The sequence below is a fragment of the Myotis yumanensis genome, unplaced genomic scaffold (assembly GCF_028538775.1).
Source record: "Myotis yumanensis isolate MYYU_CA2020_CCGP unplaced genomic scaffold, mMyoYum1.0.hap1 SCAF_2, whole genome shotgun sequence".
Taxonomy (NCBI): Eukaryota; Metazoa; Chordata; class Mammalia; order Chiroptera; family Vespertilionidae; genus Myotis; species Myotis yumanensis.
The window spans coordinates 18594492-18614321 of NW_027223753.1; the positions used below are offsets into that span (position 1 = coordinate 18594492).

General features: G+C 48.8%; 1 protein-coding gene across 3 annotated transcripts in view; it reads left to right on the forward strand.

Moving 5' to 3' along the window:
* PTPRU (protein tyrosine phosphatase receptor type U) overlaps nt 1-19830 on the forward strand; it is an 80854-nt gene that overhangs the window by 47770 nt on the left and 13254 nt on the right. For 2 of the 3 annotated variants that reach the window (XM_070404564.1, XM_070404565.1), the window contains 4 exons: nt 1582-1739; nt 13025-13215; nt 14159-14234; nt 14714-14790. In XM_070404564.1, the coding sequence (XP_070260665.1) occupies nt 1582-1739; nt 13025-13215; nt 14159-14234; nt 14714-14790 (502 nt within the window). Of the gene's footprint in view, nt 1-1581; nt 1740-13024; nt 13216-14158; nt 14235-14713; nt 14791-16538; nt 16557-19830 lie in introns of all 3 variants that reach the window. The other variant, XM_070404563.1, reaches the window with a different exon arrangement.

The window sequence follows — 19830 nt, forward strand, 5'->3', positions numbered from 1 at the left end:
CTGTCCTCTATCTTCCCTGTGGTTTGCTGGTGTCTTCCTGTCCCTCCTTCTCTCTGTCCCCTTTCCCCATCTCTCTCTTTCCTTGTCATTGTTCCTTTACTTTCTCTCCTTTTCCCCCTCTCCCTCCTCCTCCTCTGTATCTTAATTCTCTTGCCCTCTCTCTTTTCCTCTTTACCTCTTTCCTTCCCTTCTTCCTTCTCCTTTTCCTCTTAGGATGATGGCCAAGGTCACAGCCACAGAGGTTTCTCCTCACCTGCCCCCAAATTGGTCTTTGGCTGTGCCCTGGGCCACAGTGAGGGCGATGCCCAGAGCCTGCGGGTGGGGCTGGGAGTAGGAGGCCTGGCCCACTGAGCCGTCTCTGGTCCAGGCTGAGAAGGCTGTGCCTACCTCAGTCACAGCAGCATTGATCCCCAGCGTGTACACAGAGCCATCTTCTCAGCACGGGACGGGGTCCTGGCAGAAGAGGCATCCAGAGGTCCTCCTGTCCTTCCTCTGCCCTGGGAGCTCTTGAGCCAGGACAGGCTGATTGGAATTTGTCCTGCTGGGATGACCCCTCATTGGCCTCTTTATCTCCACAGTAATCAGTGTCCCCAAGCCTTCATTACCTGAAAGTCCGTTCTTAATGCTACCCCACATCCTGCATGCTGTAGGGCCGAGCAAATGAATAGTTCTCTTGTCGAGCCTCCCCTATGATTGGGCCTCCACTCTTGTTCAGTCTCAAGTGGGTCCCAGGTCATTTCCCCATTGCCTGTTGCTTGGCCCCTTGTTCATGGAATGGTGTCCCCTGCCTCCCCACCCTCCCTCCCACTCTCCTCCGACTTCCCTGAGTCACAAACTGCCTTCCTCATCTGGCTGGAGGCCTGGACCGGGTGGGGCACTTGCCCAGGGCCCTCTCCAGAAGCTCTGCCCTCTGGGAGGGACGGGGCCTCTTGCCTTCCCCCTGTGCTGCTTCTAGCAGTTGGATGGGCTGGTGGTTAGTGGTGGGAACATGGACCCTGTGTGGGTCTCTTTACAAGTCTCGGTGGCCGGCGGTGGGCCCATCCTGGGAGTTCGGGGGTAAGAGCAGCCATTTGGAGTTTATTCTGGACCCAGGGGAGGACTCCTGAGCTCGGGCTGAGCGCTAGTCAGATCTCTGCCAGGAAGGAGGGGTATGGTCTCCCGGGCAGGTGTCTGGTGAGGGCAGGGGAAGGCGGATGGAGATGGGCGTGCTGGGCTGGAGTGGGGACAGCTGTCTTCCTAGTTTGGGGCGGGGTGACCTTCTGCTGCGTCACCCAAATGGGCCCAGAGTGATTTTTCCTCCCATTCCCGAGGCCTTGGGGCAGGTTCCCACTGCTGCTCTGTCCCTTGCTCTCAGCAAATGTCCCCAGGAGAGGGTCCCTGCTCTGTCCTTTTTTTGGGGGGGAAGCAGCAGCTCTCCGAGTCTGTTGAGTGAAGGATGGAGGCAGAGTCCCCTCAGCATCCAGAGATGCTTCTAGAATGGCTCCTGGCTTCAAGGCCCGTGAGTGCTGGGCTCCTCGTCCTCTTCTGGGCACAGGCCTGCCCAGCTCAGCACCCATGTCTCCCATCAACCCCGCTCTGCAGGAAGCCGGTGAACATGACCAAGGCCACTGTCAACTACCGCCAGGAGAAGACGCACATGATGAGCGCTGTGGACCGGAGCTTCACGGACCAGAGCACCCTGCAGGAGGATGAGCGGCTGGGCCTCTCCTTCATGGACGCCCACGGCTACAGCCCCCGGGGTGAGTGCCCGGTTCCAGGCCCCTTCCTCGTGGCTCTGGGGCTCCTCACGTCAGATAAGTTCTGTAATATCCCCCACCAGACTTGAAGCATCTATTGTGCTCCTGCTGTGTACCAGCACTGGCCCTGGAAATGCAGAGAAGGCACAGGCATGACCTTTGCACTGGAAGAGCTTTAGGAAAAATGGTCTTAGACACAGACTCATGGAGGAGGAATGTGAGAGCATGGGTTCATTGTGGGAAGTGCCTTGGGGACTCAGGAGTGAGAGAGTGATGCTGTGTGATCAGAGAGGATCAGAGCAGCCTCCTGGCTTATGGAGCACCTGCCGTGTGAGCAGCTGGAGACCAGTGGCGAAGAGGGATTCCTCTGAAGTCAGATAGACCTGGGCTTGCATCTCAGATCCCAGAAGCTGTGTGATCTTGGGCAAGTTGCTTAACCTCTCTGGATATCTGCTTCCTCCTATGCTCTGCTGGTAGGGCTGCTTGAAGACTAAATGATATACATCATTAGTGCTGTACCTGGCAAACAAGAAAAATATAGAGAATCAGTTGTATGTGTTAGGGGCTTGTCATAATTCACTTCATCACACATCTCTTTATTCTGTTTAGTGCTGATTTGTACAAAAGAAAATATGTAATATTTATGAAGATCCTAATGTCATAATAATACGACAAACACCAGTGAACAGGTGCCCCTCCCCTATCCCATACCTCCCTCTTACATGTAACTATTCCCCTGAAATTGGTGTTTATAGCTTTCTTGCCATTTGGGGGGTAGTTTTCCTAGTGTGCAAGCATCCCCAGACAGAGCATTGTAGAATTTTTCTTGCTTTGGAGCTTTATAAAAATAAACTCACTCTATTTTTCAACTCCACATCATGTTTCTAACATTGACCCAGATGGAAGTTTCGCTATAGTTCATTTATTTTCTCTGATGTGTAGTTTCCCATTGTTTGAATCTACTGCAATTTATTTCCCTATTCTGCCATCCATGGACATTTGCTTTGTTCCCAGTTTCCTGTTATTACAAATGAGGCTGCTGTGAACATTCTGAGATGAATCTGCAGATGCACCTGCACAGGAGATGCTAGAACTGCTGGGTTATGGAGTGTGTGCTTGTTCCACTTGATAAGACAGCGCCAAATTGTTTTCCAAAGTGGCTCTGCCTGTGTTCGCTCCCAGCAGCAGTGCATGCGAGTTTCCTTTGCTTTACATCAAGATCAGAATTTGCCAGCCTTCTTCACTTTTGCCAAACTGGCTCTTATAAAATGGTAACTCTCTATAGGCTTAATTTGCATTTCTCTGATTACTAATGAGGTTGAAGATATTTTCACATCATTACTGGCCATTCAGGTTCCTTATTCCATGAAATGCCTGTTCATGTCTTTTACCTAATTTTCTGTTGGTTTTTCTGTTGCTTTCTTAGTGGTTTTTAAAAGTTCTTTATATATTTGGGATGATAATCATTTGTGACTTATGAATTGCAAATATCTTCTCTCAATTTGTGACTCATCTTCGCAGGTTATTTATAGTGTCTTTGGATGAATAGCTTTTTATTTCAGCTTAGTCAAGTTCATCCATCTTTTTAGAGTTCTACTTTTTGTAGATCTTAAAGATTTCTTCCTTATGTAGGGTCATAAAATATTTTTTATTATTTCTTTTTAAAAAAAAATATGTTTTATTGATTTTTTACAGAGAGGAAGGAAGAGGGATAGAGAGCTAGAAACATCTATGAGAGAGAAACATCGATCAGCTGCCTCCTGCATGCCCCCTACTGGGGATGTGCCCGCAACCAAGGTACATGCCCTTGACCGGAATAGAACCCCGGACCCTTCAGTCCGCAGGCCGACGCTCTATCCACTGAGCCAAACCAGTCAGGGCTTTTTTATTATTTCTATAACTTTCTTTCGTTGTTGTTAATCCTCATTTGAAGATATTTTTCCATTGATTTTTAGAGAGAATGGAAGGGAGGGGGAGAGACAGATAGGAACGTGGAAGTGAGAGAGATACATGGGTTGGTTGCTTCCCGCACGTGCCCCAGGGATTCAGGGATCGAGCCTGCAATAGAGCTATGTGCCCTTGACCAGAATCGAACCTGGGACCCTTTAGTCCATGGGCTGACACTCTATCCACTGAGCCAAACTGACCAAGGCTAAAACATTTAATAATTTGCATTTCACATTTAAAGCTTTATCTATTTGTGATTGATTTTTGTGCGTAATATGAATTAAGGGTTTTATTTTATTTTTTCCTATGGGGAAAACCAATTGTCCCAGCATCAGGTATTATAGTTCATACTTTCACTACTGATTTGCAATGTCACCCTTATCATATATCACGTTTCCATACATATGTGGATTGTTTTTTGGCTCCCTATTCTCTTTCATTGGCCAATTTAGTGATTCCTGTGCCAATACCACATTTTCTAACTTCTGTAATTATATTGATATCTGAAACATCAAGCCCTCCCAAGTTTGTTCTTCATCAGGGATGTCTTGGCTATATTTGTGCTCATTATCTGTCTTATAAATTTTATAATTATCTTTTCAAGTTCTTTGGAAAACTTTGTTAGATGGATTTCTATTGAATATATAGATCAATTTTGGGGGAAACTGACATTAAATTGTCTTTCCATTTATGAATATGATATACTAGAGGCCCAGTGCACGAAATTCGTACACTTGGGGGGGGGGGGTTCCTCAGCCCAGATTGCAAGAGGACACAGGCCAGGCCGAGGGACCCCACTGGTGCACGATCGGGGCCGGGAAGGGATGCAGGAGAGTTGCCAGCAGGAGAGCTCCAGGGCGTGTCCGGCCCATCTCGCTCAGTCCTGATTGGCAGACCCTGGCAGCAAGCTAACCTACCAGTCTGCCCTCTGGTGGTCAGTGCACATCATAGCGAGCAGTTGAGTGACCTTAGCATATCATTAGCATGTTATGCTTTGATTGGTTGAATGGCCGATTGGATGATCAGACACTTAGCATATTAGGCTTTTATAGGATATCACCCCATTTATTTAGGTCCTGAATGTCTTTCAACTATTCTCTCCATAAAATCTTACACATTTTTGTTAGGTATACCCCAAGGTCCCTTATATTTTTTATTTATATTGCAAATGATACATTTTTTGTGCATGTGTGGTAAAATATACATAACATGAAATTTACCATCTTAGCCATTTTTAAGTGTACAGTGCAGTGTATTAAATTCATTTACAGTGTTGTGCAAAATTTCCGCCATCCATCTTCATAGCTCTCTTTACTTGTAGACTGAAATCCTGTGCTCCTTAAGTAATAACTCCTCCTTCCCCTCTCTTCCCAGCCTCTAGCAGCCACCATTCTACCCTCTGTCTCTATGATTTTGACTATTCTGTTATCTCATATAAGTGTTTGTGTTTTTGTGACTGGCTTCTTTTCACTTAGCATAATATCCTCAAGGTTTCTCCATCTTGTACCATCTTTCAAAATCTGCCCCCTCTTTTAAAGGCTGAATAATATTCCATTGTATATAGAAATCACATTTTAAAAATCCATTTATCTGTCAATAGACTCTTGGGTTGCTTCCGTATTTGAACTATTGTGAATAATACTGTTATGAACATGGATGTCTGTGAGACCCTGCTTTCAGTTTGTGTTTTTTTTTTTTTTTTTTAAATCTATACGCAGAAGTGGAATTGCTGGATCATAAAGTAATTCTATGTTTTTTTAAAAATTAAATCTTTATTGTTCAGATTATTACAGTTGTTCCTCTTTTTTCCCCTCATAGCTCCCCTCCACCCGGTTCCCACCCCACCCTCTGCCCTTATTCCCCCCGCCCCCCGTCCTCATCCATAGGTGTACGATTTTTGTCCTGTCTCTCCCCCCACCCCACGCACTCCTCCCGCGCCCCCCCCCCCGTCCCCCCCCGGCCAAGAATAGTCAGTCCACTCCCTTTCTATGCCCCTGATTCTATTATATTCACCAGTTTATTCTGTTCATCAGATTATTTATTCACTTGATTTTTAGATTCACTTGTTGATAGATGTGTATTTGTTGTTGACAATTTGTATCTTTACCTTTTTCTTCTTCTTCCTCTTCTTAAAGGATACCTTTCAGCATTTCATATAATACTGGTTTGGTGGTGATGAACTCCTTTAGCTTTTCCTTATCTGTGAAGCTCTTTATCTGACCTTCAATTCTGAATGATAGCTTTGCTGGGTAAAGTAATCTTGATTGTAGGTTCTTGGTATTCATCACTTTGAATATTTCTTGCCACTCCCTTCTGGCCTGCATAGTTTCTGTTGCGAAATCAGCTGACAGTCATATGGGTACTCCCTTGTAGGTAACTGACTTTTTTTCTCTTGCTGCTTTTAAGATTCTCTCTTTGTCTTTTGCTCTTGGCATTTTAATTATGATGTGTCTTGGTGTGGTCCTCTTTGGATTCCTTTTGTTTGGGGTTCTCTGCACTTCCTCGACTTGTAAGTCTATTTCTTTCACCAGGTAGGGGAAGTTTTCTGTCATTATTTCTTCAAATAGGTTTTCAATATCTTGCTCTCTCTCTTCTTCTGGCACCCCCATAATTTGGATGTTGGTATGTTTGAAGTTGTCCCAGAGGCTCCTTACACTATCTTCATATTTTTGGATTCTTTTTTTCTTTTTGTTTTTCTGGTTGGGTGTTTTTGTTTTTTAAAAAAAATATATTTTATTGATTTTTTACAGAGAGGAAGGGAGAGAGATAGAGAGTTAGAAACATTGATGAGAGAGAAACATCGATTAGCTGCCTCCTGCACATCTCCCACTGGGGATGTGCCCGCAACCCAGGTACATGCCCTTGACCGGAATCGAACCTGGGACCTTTCAGTCCACAGGCCGACGCTCTATCCACTGAGCCAAACCGGTTTCGGCTGGGTTAGGTGTTTTTTGCTTCATCGTATTTCAAATCTTTGACTTGATTCTTGCGATCCTCTAGTCTGCTGTTGGAACTCTGTATAATATTCTTTATTTCAGTCAGTGTATGCTTAATTTCTAGTTGGTCCTTTTTCATAACCTCGAGGGTCTCACTAGATTTCTTGAGGGTCTCACTAAGTTTATCGGTGGTTTCTAGAGAATTCTTGAAAAACCTTAAAAGTGTGGTTTTGAACTCTATATCTAGTAGTTTGCTTTCCTCCATTTCTGTCATTTGTGACCTGTTTCTTTGTCTCCGCATTTTTTATGCTTCCCTGTGTTGATAGAGTGGCTTTCTGTGCTAGGTGTCCTATAGGGCCCAGTGGCTCAGCCTCCCCAATTACCTGAGGTGGACACTCTTGGTGCACCCCTTTGTATGCTTTGTGCACAGTCTTGTTGTAGTTAAGCCTTGATTGTTGTAGGTATCACTGGGAGGAATTTACCTCCAGGCCAATTGGCTGTGAGAATCAGCTGTGTCTACGGTGGGAGAACTTCTGTGCTGGAGACACCCTTCTGGGGCAAGACTTACTTCAGTGGGGCTTTGGTGCTCACTGAGTCTGCCCCCTGAGTGTGTCCCTTATGGATCTGAGGAGTTGTAATCTGAATGGTCCCACTCTGACCACTGGGTACACTGGCTCTTGGATCTCTAAGTAGGTGCTAATTTATCCTCTGCCTGAGGGTACCCAGTAGGAGCCCAGCTGTGAAGCAATGCAAGCTGCTGTGGGGCCTTGGGCCTTCTTTTGGAAGTTCTGGGTTTCTCTGACCCAGCTGCAGTTTGTTAGGTAATTTTCAGATTGCAAAGGGCCAGGCCTTTCATATGCAAAATCCTCTGCGCAAAGCTTGGGTGGGGCAGGGTCTCTGGGGATCAACAGGGCGGAGCAAGCAGCTATGGCTGCTCCTCAGTCCTACCCTAAGAGGCCCCGCTTCTCAGTGTCCCAGTAATTGCTGCAAGTACCTCTGAGAGAAAGCCGCCCTCTAGTTCTGACTGATGCGAGACAGTCTAGTTTCTCCTGTATGAGTCTGGGTCCCCAGAGACTCGCCCAGAACTGGAGTTCAGAGCAGTCAGGAGCTTGAGACTCCCTCCCAATTGAAAAAGACAACCGTGTCCTCAGTTTCTAGCCCTTTCCACGTGCACCGCGTCCTCAGCTGCCAGCCTTTTCTGCAAGCGCCTCTGTACCTCTGCACTTTACTTCCACACCGCACCTCCTCTGAGTCTCAGTGTGCTTTTCTCTTTCCTTTTGGTTGTAGAATTTCCACTCAGCCAGCCTTCCTGTGGTTCTGAATGATGTCCATTTTGTTTTTTAGTTGTATTTTTGAAGTGGTTGTGCGAGGCAGCAATTTCCGGTGTTTACCTATGCCGCCATCTTGGTTTTTCTCAGTAATTCTATGTTTAATATTTTTTTGAGAAACAGCCATATTTTCCACGCGGTTATACCATTTTGCATTCCCACCAACAGTGTACAAGAGTTCCAGTTTCTCCACATTCTTGCTAGTACTTGTATTTTCTGCTTTTTTTTTTGATAGATGCCATCTAAGGAGAGTGGGTGGGATTGCGTAGTTTTGATTTGCATGTCCCTAATGTCGAATGTTGCACATGTGTTGTTTGTGCATTTTCTTTGGAGAAATGACTGTTCAAGCCCTTTGCCCATTTTGAGTCGAGTTTTTGTTGTTGTTGAGTTTTAGACATTCTCTCTCTATAGTCTGGATATTAATTCCTTCTCAGATATCTGATTTGCATATATTTTCTCCCATTCTGTGGGTTGCCTTTTTATTTTGTGAATAGTATCTCTTGGTGCGCAAACATTTAAAATTTTCATGAAGTCCAATTTGCCTTTTCTTTCTTTCTTTTTTTTGTTTGTTGCCTGTGCCTTTGGTGTCATAGCCACCCTATATTTTCTTCTAGGAGTTTTATAATAAAGCTTTTGGTCTCACATTTAGGTCTTTGATCCATTTTGACTTAAGTTTTGTATTTGGTGTTAGATAAGGATCCAACTTTATTCTTTTGTTTGTGGCTATCCAGTTTTCCTGGTACAAATGGTATTCTTTAAAAATATTACATGTCTAATTGTTGCTTGAATAGATGATGTAATTGATTTCTGTATGTAACTAGATCTCATATGCCTACTTTTTGATAAAATTTCTCATTAATTCTAATTTGTCTGTAGAATCTTCCAGATTTTCTGAGTACAATCATAAGAACTGCAAATACTGACAGTTCTGTTTCTTCTTTATTTCTCACTCCTTTCCCCCTTGTCTTTCTGAATAGCACTGGTTGGGAACTCTTGTACTGTGTTAAATGGAAAGCAGTAATAGCTGGAATTCTTGTTACATTTTCCTGATTTTAAAAGGAGTGCTTCCAACATTAAACACTGAGAATGACACTGACTATAGTTTTTGGTAGAAATGTTTTATCAGATTAACAAAGTTCCTTCAGTTTTAGGTTGCTAGGACATTTTATTTTAAATGGGCATTAAACTTACCAGATCCTTTTTTCTGCCTTATTGACATTTCCCGCCCCCATACCTTGTTAATGAGGCAAGTGACATTTAGCTTTTCTGGTGTTAAAGTAACCTTCGAGTCCTGAGATAAGTTCAACTTGGCCATGTTGCATTAGGTTTTTTATGTATTGCTGGATTCAGTATAATTATAATATCGCTCAAGATTTTAAAGCTGTATTTCTGAGTGGGATTGTACTGTCTTTGTTTGGTTTCTGACATCAAAATTCCGCTAGTCTTATAAAATGCATTGAAGTTTCTTTTCTTTTTTCCTTATCATGGAAGATCGGAATAAATGTCTCCCTGAAAGTCTGATGGAATTCATCTGTAAAACAATCTCTTTCTGTTCTTTTCTCTATGAAAAATTTAAACTTTTAATTCAACATATTTAAAGGAGTAAAGGATTATTGAAGCTCTCTATTTCTTTTTTGAGCCACTTTTAGTAAGTTAATTTTTTTTCTAAGAGTTTGTCCATTTCATTCAAGTTTTCAAATTCATTGACATGTAGTTCTTCATCCACTTCTCTTTGTGGTCTCCCTCCTTAAATTTTCACCGCAGTGCGTGGTAGCTGTTACCAACCCTTCATGTTACAAACAAGGAGACAGAAGCTCAAAGAGGCAAAGTCACTTGTCCAGGTCAAAGAGCCAGGAAGTGGCATAGCCAGGATTTAAGTGCAGGTCTTTCTGAGTTGCAAACTTCTGTTTCTACTGTATCCTGCTAGGCCTTGAGCAATGGGTATGATTCGGACAGGCAGAGATGGGGAAGAAAGGGCGTTCGTGGATGAGGAACAGCACGTGCAAATGCACGGGGGTGGGCATATAATCTTTATGGGAAGCACGGAGAGGTCTGATCAGACTGAAAACTCCAGTGGGTGTTGGGGAGAGTGGGAGGGAGGGTGATGTGTCCTGTTGAGAGACCCAGAGGTAGGAAACCCGGGCTCTGCTCCCAAGGAACTCACTGACGGGCTGGGGAGACAAGGCCGAGCCAGGGAAGTCAGCGCCAGGCTAATCGCCAGGTGGGTGGTGGGGACTGCTGGTGCTGCCAGGGTTTTGAGAAGATATACACCTTTGGGCAGGGGTGGCCAGGTTTTCAGCTGAGATGGGTAAGACTTGACTGATGGTGAGGAGGGAGTGGGCACTGAAGGTGGGATGCAGGACCTGGGTGAAGAGGTGACAGCAGGGGAACTCAAGGAATTTTCTGGAGACAGGAGCTGAGCCTCAGCGCCTTCTTCCTATTTCTCCAGGCTCCACCCTGCTCTAGCCTCCGCTTTCTTCTTTTCTTTCCCAAACAGTGTAGGCCAGATTTGGGGGGTTTAGAACAGAAAGCCATGTTGATTTGGATGCATCCTCAGTGTGCACATTTTAAAATCGGGACTTCTCGTGCTGAGCACATGGTGGCAGGCGGGCTGTGAATGTTCCCCAGGTGTTGGGATGTGTCCCTGTTGTCTCTGAAATCCTGCCTGTGAGAACCCTCAGAGCCTCTGGCCCTGGCCATTCAGCCATCGTGATCCGTGCCTCCTTGTGAGGCTGCGTCAGGCTGCCCAACTTTCAGGGGCTCTGGGATGAGCTGCTGGATTCCCCATCACCTCCTTTACCCTTTTCTGTACCGGGAGAGCCCTCCATAGAGCTGTCGGCATGGTTTCCACAAAGAGCACTAGGAATCCACCCCCTCCCCCGCCCCCCTCCCATCTTGGAGTTCTTCGAACCAGCAGAAATCCTTTGTTTGGAAAGCTTTGCACTTGTGTGTTTGCTGTAGTGCAGTTTAGAATTGTCAGGTCCTGGACCGAGATCCTACAGCGGAGAGGGACTAAGACAGGAAGGCCTCCTCTTGTCAGCCAGCTGCCGCGGCTCTCTGAGACTCAAGGGTCCCTCCCTTTTCTGGAAACTACTCCTAAGTCAATAGCTGCCATCTGCAGGTGCTCATTATGTGCCCGGCACGGGGCTGCGTGCTTCATGCACATTCTCTTATTTAATATTTACATCATCAGGTTGGAGAGTAACAGGTTTTTGTTTTTTCATTTGACACGTGAAAATGACAAATTGGAGAGAGTGACATCCCCAAGGTCACCTGCAGAGCTGGGATTTGATCTGAGGCCTGACTCCAGAGCCTGTCTCTTAATCGCCACATTACCCTATGTTCCCTGAGGGCGTTTCATGAAACGAAAAAGCTCTCGCGGTGCAGGCCGGTGGTGAAACATTGCTATTTCCGCCCATCTCTTGGAGATTTAAAATGCACACTATTATGTTGGAAGCCCTAAACAGGTCTTACAGGAAAAAAAAACCTGCTTATTATTTGTAAACCAGAATTTCAAAGATTTCCTTAAAACGTAGAACCCCTCTTTGTCCTCCTCCTCCTCCTCTTTTTAATGGACTACCACTTAGTCATGTGACATGGCTAGTATTTTCTGGAACACACTTTGGCAACGGCTGCATTAGGCAAGTCTCTCATCTTTGGACTTCAGTTTCCTCATCTGTATAATTAAGGGTTTGGGCATCTGGCCACGATGGCGTAACGGGCACTCGACTTGCTCTCCGGCTGTAAGCAACTAGAAATCTGGACAAAAGATGTGAAGCAATTGTTTTCGGACACTGAATGGCAGCAGCTCAGGACTTTGATTCCTGAGAGAAGAGAAATGGATAAGCCCTGCCTTGGACTTGCCTTTCTGCTTGGAGCCCCTAAAGCCAGTTTTCAAACCCAGCCCAGGAAGGGGGGCCCAAGCAGGGCCCGGCAGTCTTCTGATTTGAAGGGACAGGGACTGGAGTTTGGGGAAGTCGGGGTGTGCAGGGTGTGCCTGGTGCTCATTCATTCATTCATTCTATCAGTGAGTCATGAGTAGGAATTAGAGGCCAGGCATCATTTGGCTGAGATCTGAAGGATGAGTGTGAGTTCACCAGGCAAAAACAGGAGGGGAAGGGTGTTGCAAGCAGAGGGAACAGCATGTGTGAAGGCAGAGGGAAGGGTGGGGGCTGGCATGTAGGCCCCACTGGGAGTTCCCCACGCTCCTCTGCCAGGTGAGAAATTCGGGGGGCCGGCCTAGAGTCCCCCACCACTTACCCAGGACAGGAGGGGAAGGAGTGTTAAGTAAGTGTGCAGGAGTGAGTGTGTGAAGGTGGGAGGACTGAGTGGGCTGTTTTCTCAATCCCAGGACCTGACCTCAGGGACCAGGTGGGACATCCTTGGAGGGACAGACTGGAAGAGCCAGGGAGTGGGTTGGTCAGGGGGGAAGGTACAGTTTTATTGGGGGGCACTGTGAACCTCTCCATCCATTCCCTGATTGGCTGAGGCTGCTGCACAGACTGACAATGGAAATGCTTGCACAGGGAAAACATCTCTATTCAGGTGCCTTGCGTTAATCTGCAGAGGGGGTGGCCTCAGCCGCTAATTTTGGGATTTGCTTATCTTTGAGTTTTGGGATTTGCTTGTCTATGAATGGGGGTAATTGCTGGGAGTTGCCAGTGTTCCAGATTGTTCCCTGAAAGAGCAAGGAAGGACGGGGCTGTCACAGGCTCAGCTGAGTGCTGTCCCCTTCAGGGAAATGGAGACGTCACAGAGGTCTGGTCCTGGGAGGGAGCAGAGGGATGTGGTGAGGGGACCACAGGATCACAGCAGGCAGGGCCTGGCCAGGAGGGCCCTCAGAGGTCACGTGATCGGACCTGCTCATTTTACAGATGGGAAAACCCAGATGCAGTAGGGAAGGCACTTGCCCAGGTCACGTGGGCGGGCCCAGCGAGGCCGCTTGGCTCCCGTGAACCACCCAGCCATCCTCCACATTGTCCATGCTCCCTCCTTCCCTAGCTCCTCTAGTCCCTCAGGGGCTCCCCAGGCTGGGCCTGTGTGTGTCAGGAACCCCTTTCCCTTTCTCCAACTGCAGGGGACCAGCGCGGCAATGGGGTCACTGAGGCCAGCAGCCTGCTGGGGGGCTCACCGCGGCGTCCGTGTGGCCGGAAGGGCTCCCCGTATCACACGGGGCAGCTGCATCCTGCGGTGCGTGTGGCCGACCTCCTGCAGCACATCAACCAGATGAAGACGGCCGAGGGCTATGGCTTCAAGCAGGAGTACGAGGTGCAGGGCCCCAGGCCAGCCAGGGCCCCTCAGCAGGGCCTCGCCTGGTTCCTCCCTGTGCACCCTGCCCTTGCCGACCCTCAGCCCCCTCCCAAGGAACTCTTCCTCTGACAGTCCCCAACTTAATTTAATTTCTTTTACTTGACCCTGATCCTAACCTCAGACTTAATCTGGTTTCTCACTTGTATCCTAACCCTGACTTGATATCTGACCTTGAATCTTATCTTCATTTCCATTCTGATCAAGCTCCTCATCCTATTCCGAACAGGAACCTGACCACCAACACTGACCCTGACCTCAAACCCACAGCCTGACTCTGACCCTGACTGTCATCCTAAGCTCCATTTAACTCTAGTTTGAATCCCATCCTCCCTCTTTCTAGACCAGTGGTTCTCAACCTGTGGGTTGCGACCCCTTTGGGGGTCGAACGACCCTTTCACAGGGATCGCCTAAGACCATCGGAAAACACATATATAATTACATATTGTTTGTGTGATTAATCACTATGCTTCAATTATGTTCAATTTGTAACAATGAAATTGGGGGTCACCACAACATGAGCAACTGTATTAAAAAGTCGCGGCATTAGGAAGGTTGAGAATCACTGCTCTAGACTCTGACAGCACCCTTTTCCTAATCTTAATTTGACCCTTACTTTTACCTCATTTCCCAACTCAAACCTGGATTTAACCTAAACCTCATTCTTATCTTAAAAAGTCTCTGAATTCTCGTTTTCCCCTCTTTTCTCACTCTCTCCTCCCCCACCGGCTGCTTGGTTTTGAACCAAGCTGATAAAGGGATTTACAGTGACTTTATCTTAGACTCCAAGTTTAACCACGAACCTGGCCCTTATCATGGTCCCACCAGCATCCCGCTGAGAGGATAGGGTTCTTAGGAGTGGAGGGCTTCTCTCCCCACTGATTTCCACTTCCCCTTCCGGCAGAGCTTCTTTGAAGGCTGGGATGCCACAAAGAAGAAAGACAAGGTCAAGGGCAGCCGACAGGAGCCCTTGCCTGCCTGTGAGTCCTGGGGCGGGGCCTGGGGTCTGGGGCAGTGGCGGTGGGGGGGGGGGGGGGGGGGGGGGGAGGACAGCCAGAGGGAGCCATGTATTGTGTGTCTACCATGTGCACAGCCGTGTGCTGAGCGTTACACCCATTTCCTCACTTATTCTTCTCAATAACCCTGTCACGTGGGACATATTATAACCCCACTTTACAGGTGAGGAAACTGAGGCTTGGGACGTTAAGGTCCTTGCCCAAGGTCACAAACCTAATACTTGTCTGTGTAGCACACGGCCTCTGGCCTTCATGATGCTATAGCCCAGGCGCTAACCACTGTTCCGTCCTGTCCCTCGTGGTCTACAGACCTATTGGTCAGTTTCCTGGCTGCCTTGCCTGTACCCCACGTCTGGCTTCCAGGAAGCCTTTCCCCTTAGCACCTGCTCTGGCTCCCCAGTTCAGCCCCTGCCCACCCCATGGCCCCTGCTCTCTGCTTCCAGATGATCGGCACCGAGTGAAGCTCCACCCGATGCTGGGAGACCCCGATGCCGACTACATTAATGCCAACTATATAGACGTGAGTGCCTCTCCCCTGCCATCTCTGCTGACCTGGCCCTGCCCGCTCCAGGCTCCCTGTCCCCGCGGGGCAGAACCTGTCAGGGGATATGTGGGGATCCAAATGGCTGGGTTCTGAGCACCCCTGTCTCCTGCATCAGTGCCAGGGAGCTCAGCAGGGGGGACAGAGTGGGCGCAGTCATCAGGAAGGCCTCCTGCAGACTTCGGGGCTTGGCCTGAGAGATGGCGGCCTCAGAGACGCAGAATAAAGGGAGGAGGGTAGACAGCGAGGCCCAGCCGTGAGGAAGGATCGCTCTCGGTGAGGGGCCAAGAGGCTTGGAGCTGGGATTGTCATGACACACAGTGAGGCTGAAGGTAGGCAGGGGCTGGAGTGTGAAGGCCTCAGATGACAGGCGAAGGGATTGGGGCTTTTCCCCAGGGGCACCAGGGAGCTGTTAAAAGTTTTGACCGTGATCAGAGTGGTACTTAAGGATAAGAATTCATATTTATTCAGCACGTACCGTATGCCATGCACTGTGCTAAGCACTTTACACCAAATATTTAATTTTACATAATCCCTGCAACCACCCTGGGACGTAGTTAGCATCATGACCTCCCTTTACAGGTGAGGACTCTGGGGCTCAGAGAGGTGAAGCTCCCTCTCCTGGGTCACACAGCTAGTGCCTCGGTCAAGAAAGGACTCAGATCTCAGCCTGTGCCTCCAAAGCCTTGGCTGCGAACCGTGAGGCCCTCCTGCCATCACTGCAGCAACTGGGTCTGGCTGGACGGGGAGGAGGGGGGGGGAGAGGGAGGGGTCAGAGACAGGGCAGGCAGCCAGGAGGTCTGGGCTGGGTGTGAAGAAGGAGTGATGAGTCTGCTCCCACATATGGTGGAGGGTGAGACAAGACACTGGTCAGACTCCCTCACCCTGTAGCACGCCAGGTTTGGGTGAGAATCATTGATTTGTTTAGCAGATATAATTTGAGCACCTACCATGTACCAGGCATTGTACTGGACACTAGGGATAGGGTAGTAAACAAGACAGAAACAGTGTCTGCTCTCCTTGAACATGTACGTTCTAGTTGGGGAGACACATAACTATATACACAAGTTCAATGTCAGATCAGAGGGGAAAGCGCAGGCCAGAAAAGAGGAAGGACTTTCCCAGGTCCCACAGCAGGTTAGTAGCCGGGCCACATAGCCACGGTCGGCCCTGGTCGGCTGCCTGGAGGAAGGAGGGCTTTGCTGGCTTTGGGTGGCTGGAGAGGAGAGGGAAGGACATCCCAGGGAGGGAGGAGCGTGAGCGAAGGCCTGAGGTGTGTAGGAGGAGGAAGGGGTGCATTTGGGAGGTGAGGTAGTTGGGGATTCTGGAGATGACCTTCTTCTCCCTGTTCTTCACCCCCTCCTGGGGGCCGGGCAAGCTAAGCTCTATTTCCCAGAATGCCTTGCCTTCTCCCCCACCTCCCATCCTCTCTCCTGGCTGGGATATGGACGGGGCCTGGCTTCTCAGACTGAAGCAACTTCGTTGACTGAGGTCTCTCCTCCATCTCCTCAAGGTCCCAATTGGCTTCTTCTTGGGCCCCAGCAGGGACACGCCACTACCCCTCCCTGATCCCCGCCCGCCCCCCCCGCCCCTCCCCCGCCTCCGCTCTGCCTCCCCTGCTCGCATCACCCATTCTGGCCACTTCTGTGCTCCGTCCACCTCCATCTGCCTCTGGCCTAACATCTGTCTCTTTTGCTTTGTACTGTTCCCTCACTGGAATCATTAAGATTCGGATAAACCGTGAAGTAAGTATACCTCCCCTTCCCCGTTTCCTCTTCCTCCTGTCTGTCTGACCGGCTGTATCTCAGGTTCTCTCTCGGTCTCTGTCCTCTTTCCCTTCACTTGTGTGCCCCACACCAACTGTCCATTTCAGCAGCCTGGCTGGGGGCTGCCCAGGGCTGCCGTCTCGACACTGTCCCTGTTGTAAGCAGCTCCCTGCCATCCTCCACTGCCCTGCGGTGGGCAGCGGGGTTGGGTGCCCGCAGGCCCCGTTATGCACCAGCTACCACCTTCTGTCATCTTTGTCCTCCAGCCCGTGCTGTGCCCCAGTCCTCTCACTAGCCACACCTTCGGGGGCCCTGGGAAGGATGGGCAGGGGGAGCTGCCTGGGGGCTCTGTCTCTGCTGCTTCGGGGTCAGGATTGTTTTTTAAGGAAGCAAGGACAGCCACGGTCAGTCCCCTTAAAAATAGTTTCCCTGGTGTTCCAATCCCTTAGTGATGAGTTTGCTTGAACTCAACTCCAACCACTTTGCCCTCAATTTAGCCCTAATTTGAATGTTTTATTTTGGGGGAGCAGTTTGGCTATTCTATTTTTAAGAAATTGTGTCATCTTTGGGCCTTTAAGACCATAAAAAAACCCAAATTCATCTAGTGATCCTCTGATTTGATTTATAGATATACTAGTGGCCCGGTGCACAAAATTCGTACACGGGAGTGTGTGTCCCTCAGCCCGGCCTGCACCCTCTCCAATCTGGGACCCCTTGGGGGATGTCTGACTGCCGGTTTAGGCCTGATCCCTGTGAGATTGGGCCTAAACTGGCAGTCGGACTTCCCTCTCACAATCCGGGACTGCTGGCTCCTAACCGCTCACCTGCCTGCCTGATCGCCCCTAACCACTCTGCTTGCTGGCCTGCTCACGCCCAACTGCTCCCCTCCACTGGCCTTCTTGCCCCCAACTGCCCCCTGCTGCCGGCCTGATCACCCCTAACTGCCCGCCCTGCTGGTCTGATTGCCCCCAGCTGCCCCTCCTGCCGGCCTGCTCAACCCCAACTGCCCCCCTTGCCAGCCTGTTCGCCCCCAACTGCCCACCCCCCCCACCCCCTGCCAGCCTGATTACCCCCAACTGCCTTCCCCTCCTGGCCTAATTGCTCCTAACGACCTTTGCTTCAGCCTCGTCACCATGGCTTTGTCTGGAAGGATGTCTAGAAGATCTCCTGGAAGGTCTTCCGGTCTAATTAGCATATTGCCCTTTTATTAGTATAGATTATTTTCATGATATTTGATGCCTAATGGCATTGTTTGCTATTTTGTGGATACCTCTTCTATTTTAATTTCCTCATTTCTTTAACAAATATTTTTCTTGCTTTTTTTTTATGATTGCAAAAACATGGCTCATTATCAGACAACACGGAGATGCCTAACGTAAAGTGAAAGTTCCCTGCAGTCGCATCTGCTGGAGGTGACCAGTTATGGCAGATGTGCTCCCAGACACCCCCTTACATTGGGGGTGCTTATTCTGTGAGGTTCCCAAACTTAAATGGGGCGTTAGACCCACGAAGTGCAGTGGCTGCACTCGGCCCTCGCGCCTCCATTAAGAGGTGATGAATATAGGTGGTTATACTTCTGTATGCCCCATTTCCACACAACACACAGCCCACCCTCTTGGCTCTTTGTTGTCAGACCCTTAAGAAACACCCTCAGAAGCCTCGGCTTAAAGGCTTCACACAGCAGTCAACATGAGTGCTGCTGTGCTGTGCTAGCACATCATCCTCACCGCACTCCGCAAGCTGGGGGACCACGTTTGGCAGATGAGAAAATCGAGACTTAGAAAAGTTAGGTGACTTGTTCACAACTGCATGGAGCCGGGCCTCCACCCCAGCCTGAGCGCTCAATCCTCATACTGGACTGTGGTTCTTCCCCTTTGGGAGCATCAGGATGCCCTGGGGGTCTCACCCACGATGCCAGTGGTCGGTCTCCCAGTTCTACCTGCTTGGAGGCTGCAGGGATGGGTGGGGGCGGGGTCAGGCTCCTAGGACACACTGATGCCCTGGTGTGTGAGGACCAGAGCTCTCTCTCTAATGCTGGTCTCTGAAGTGGGTTTGCTCAAGATGGATCCCTTCTCTTCCTTTAAATCTGATTGTTTTAAACTTTCTACTTCACTGTCCTCTATGTAATATAATTATGCAATAATGCATGTACACAATTAAAAAGTGCATATATTGAGGGTTATCTGTTTAAAAACTTGCATTTGCTGACTAGCATGTGGGCGGGTGCTGAGCCCTGCAGAGAGAGAGAGAGAGAGAGAGAGAGAGAAACGGATGAATCTGAAGAGGCTCTTGCTCCCATGTGGGCTCTCAGGCAAGTGGGTTTTATTTGAGGTGGAGTAGCCTGTTCCCAGCTTGACCGGCACTGGGGAGGGGTCAGCACTGGTGGCGTCCTCGCTGGGCCCTCCCCTCTAACCCCGGCTGCCCAGCAGCTCTGCTGAGGACTCAGAGCAGAGGCAATGGCTCGGGAGACAGCAGAAGGGCATTGGGCTAGACCGGGAGGAGTCCGGTAGTGAGGGCTGAGTGCACCTGGGCGGCTTTTCATTATCGGTGTCTTTGACTGTGTTGTGGGCTCTGAGGTGCATGTCTCCTATTATGCCGAGGAGAACCGAGCTTAGAGAGGCTGAGAGTCTGGCTATGCAAAGTGTTTTGAGGCCCAGCATCAGCACCACCTGGGAGGTGGTTGGAAATGCACAGTTCCAGGCCCCACCCCAGACCTTCTGCAGCAGAATCCGCCTTTTAACTGGATCCCCAGGTGCACACGAGAGGCTGAGAAGTGCCCTTTAGTCTCTAGAGCAGCAATTCTCAACCTGTGGGTCGTGACCCCTTTGGGGGTCAAACGACCCTTTCACAGGGGTCGCCTAAGACCATCGGAAAACATATATAATTACATATTGTTTTTGTGATTAATCACTATGCTTTAATTATGTTCAATTTGTAACAATGAAATTGGGGGTCACCACAGCATGAGGAACTGTATCAAAGGGTCGCGGCATTAGGAAGGTTGAGAACCACTGCTCTAGAGTCACACAGCTACTACTTGGCAGAGCTGTGACAAGAACTAGGTCAACTTGACTCCAAGGATAAGATTCTTAACCTCACAGTAAACCACCTTCTGCCCCAGAAATTCTTGACATCCACACTATTTGGATCTTGAAAGATGGGATACTCTTTGACCTTTGAAGTAGTCGTAATAATGATAGTTATGTTGATTAAGTACTGACACTGTGCTTGCCTTGTGCCAAACCCTGACATA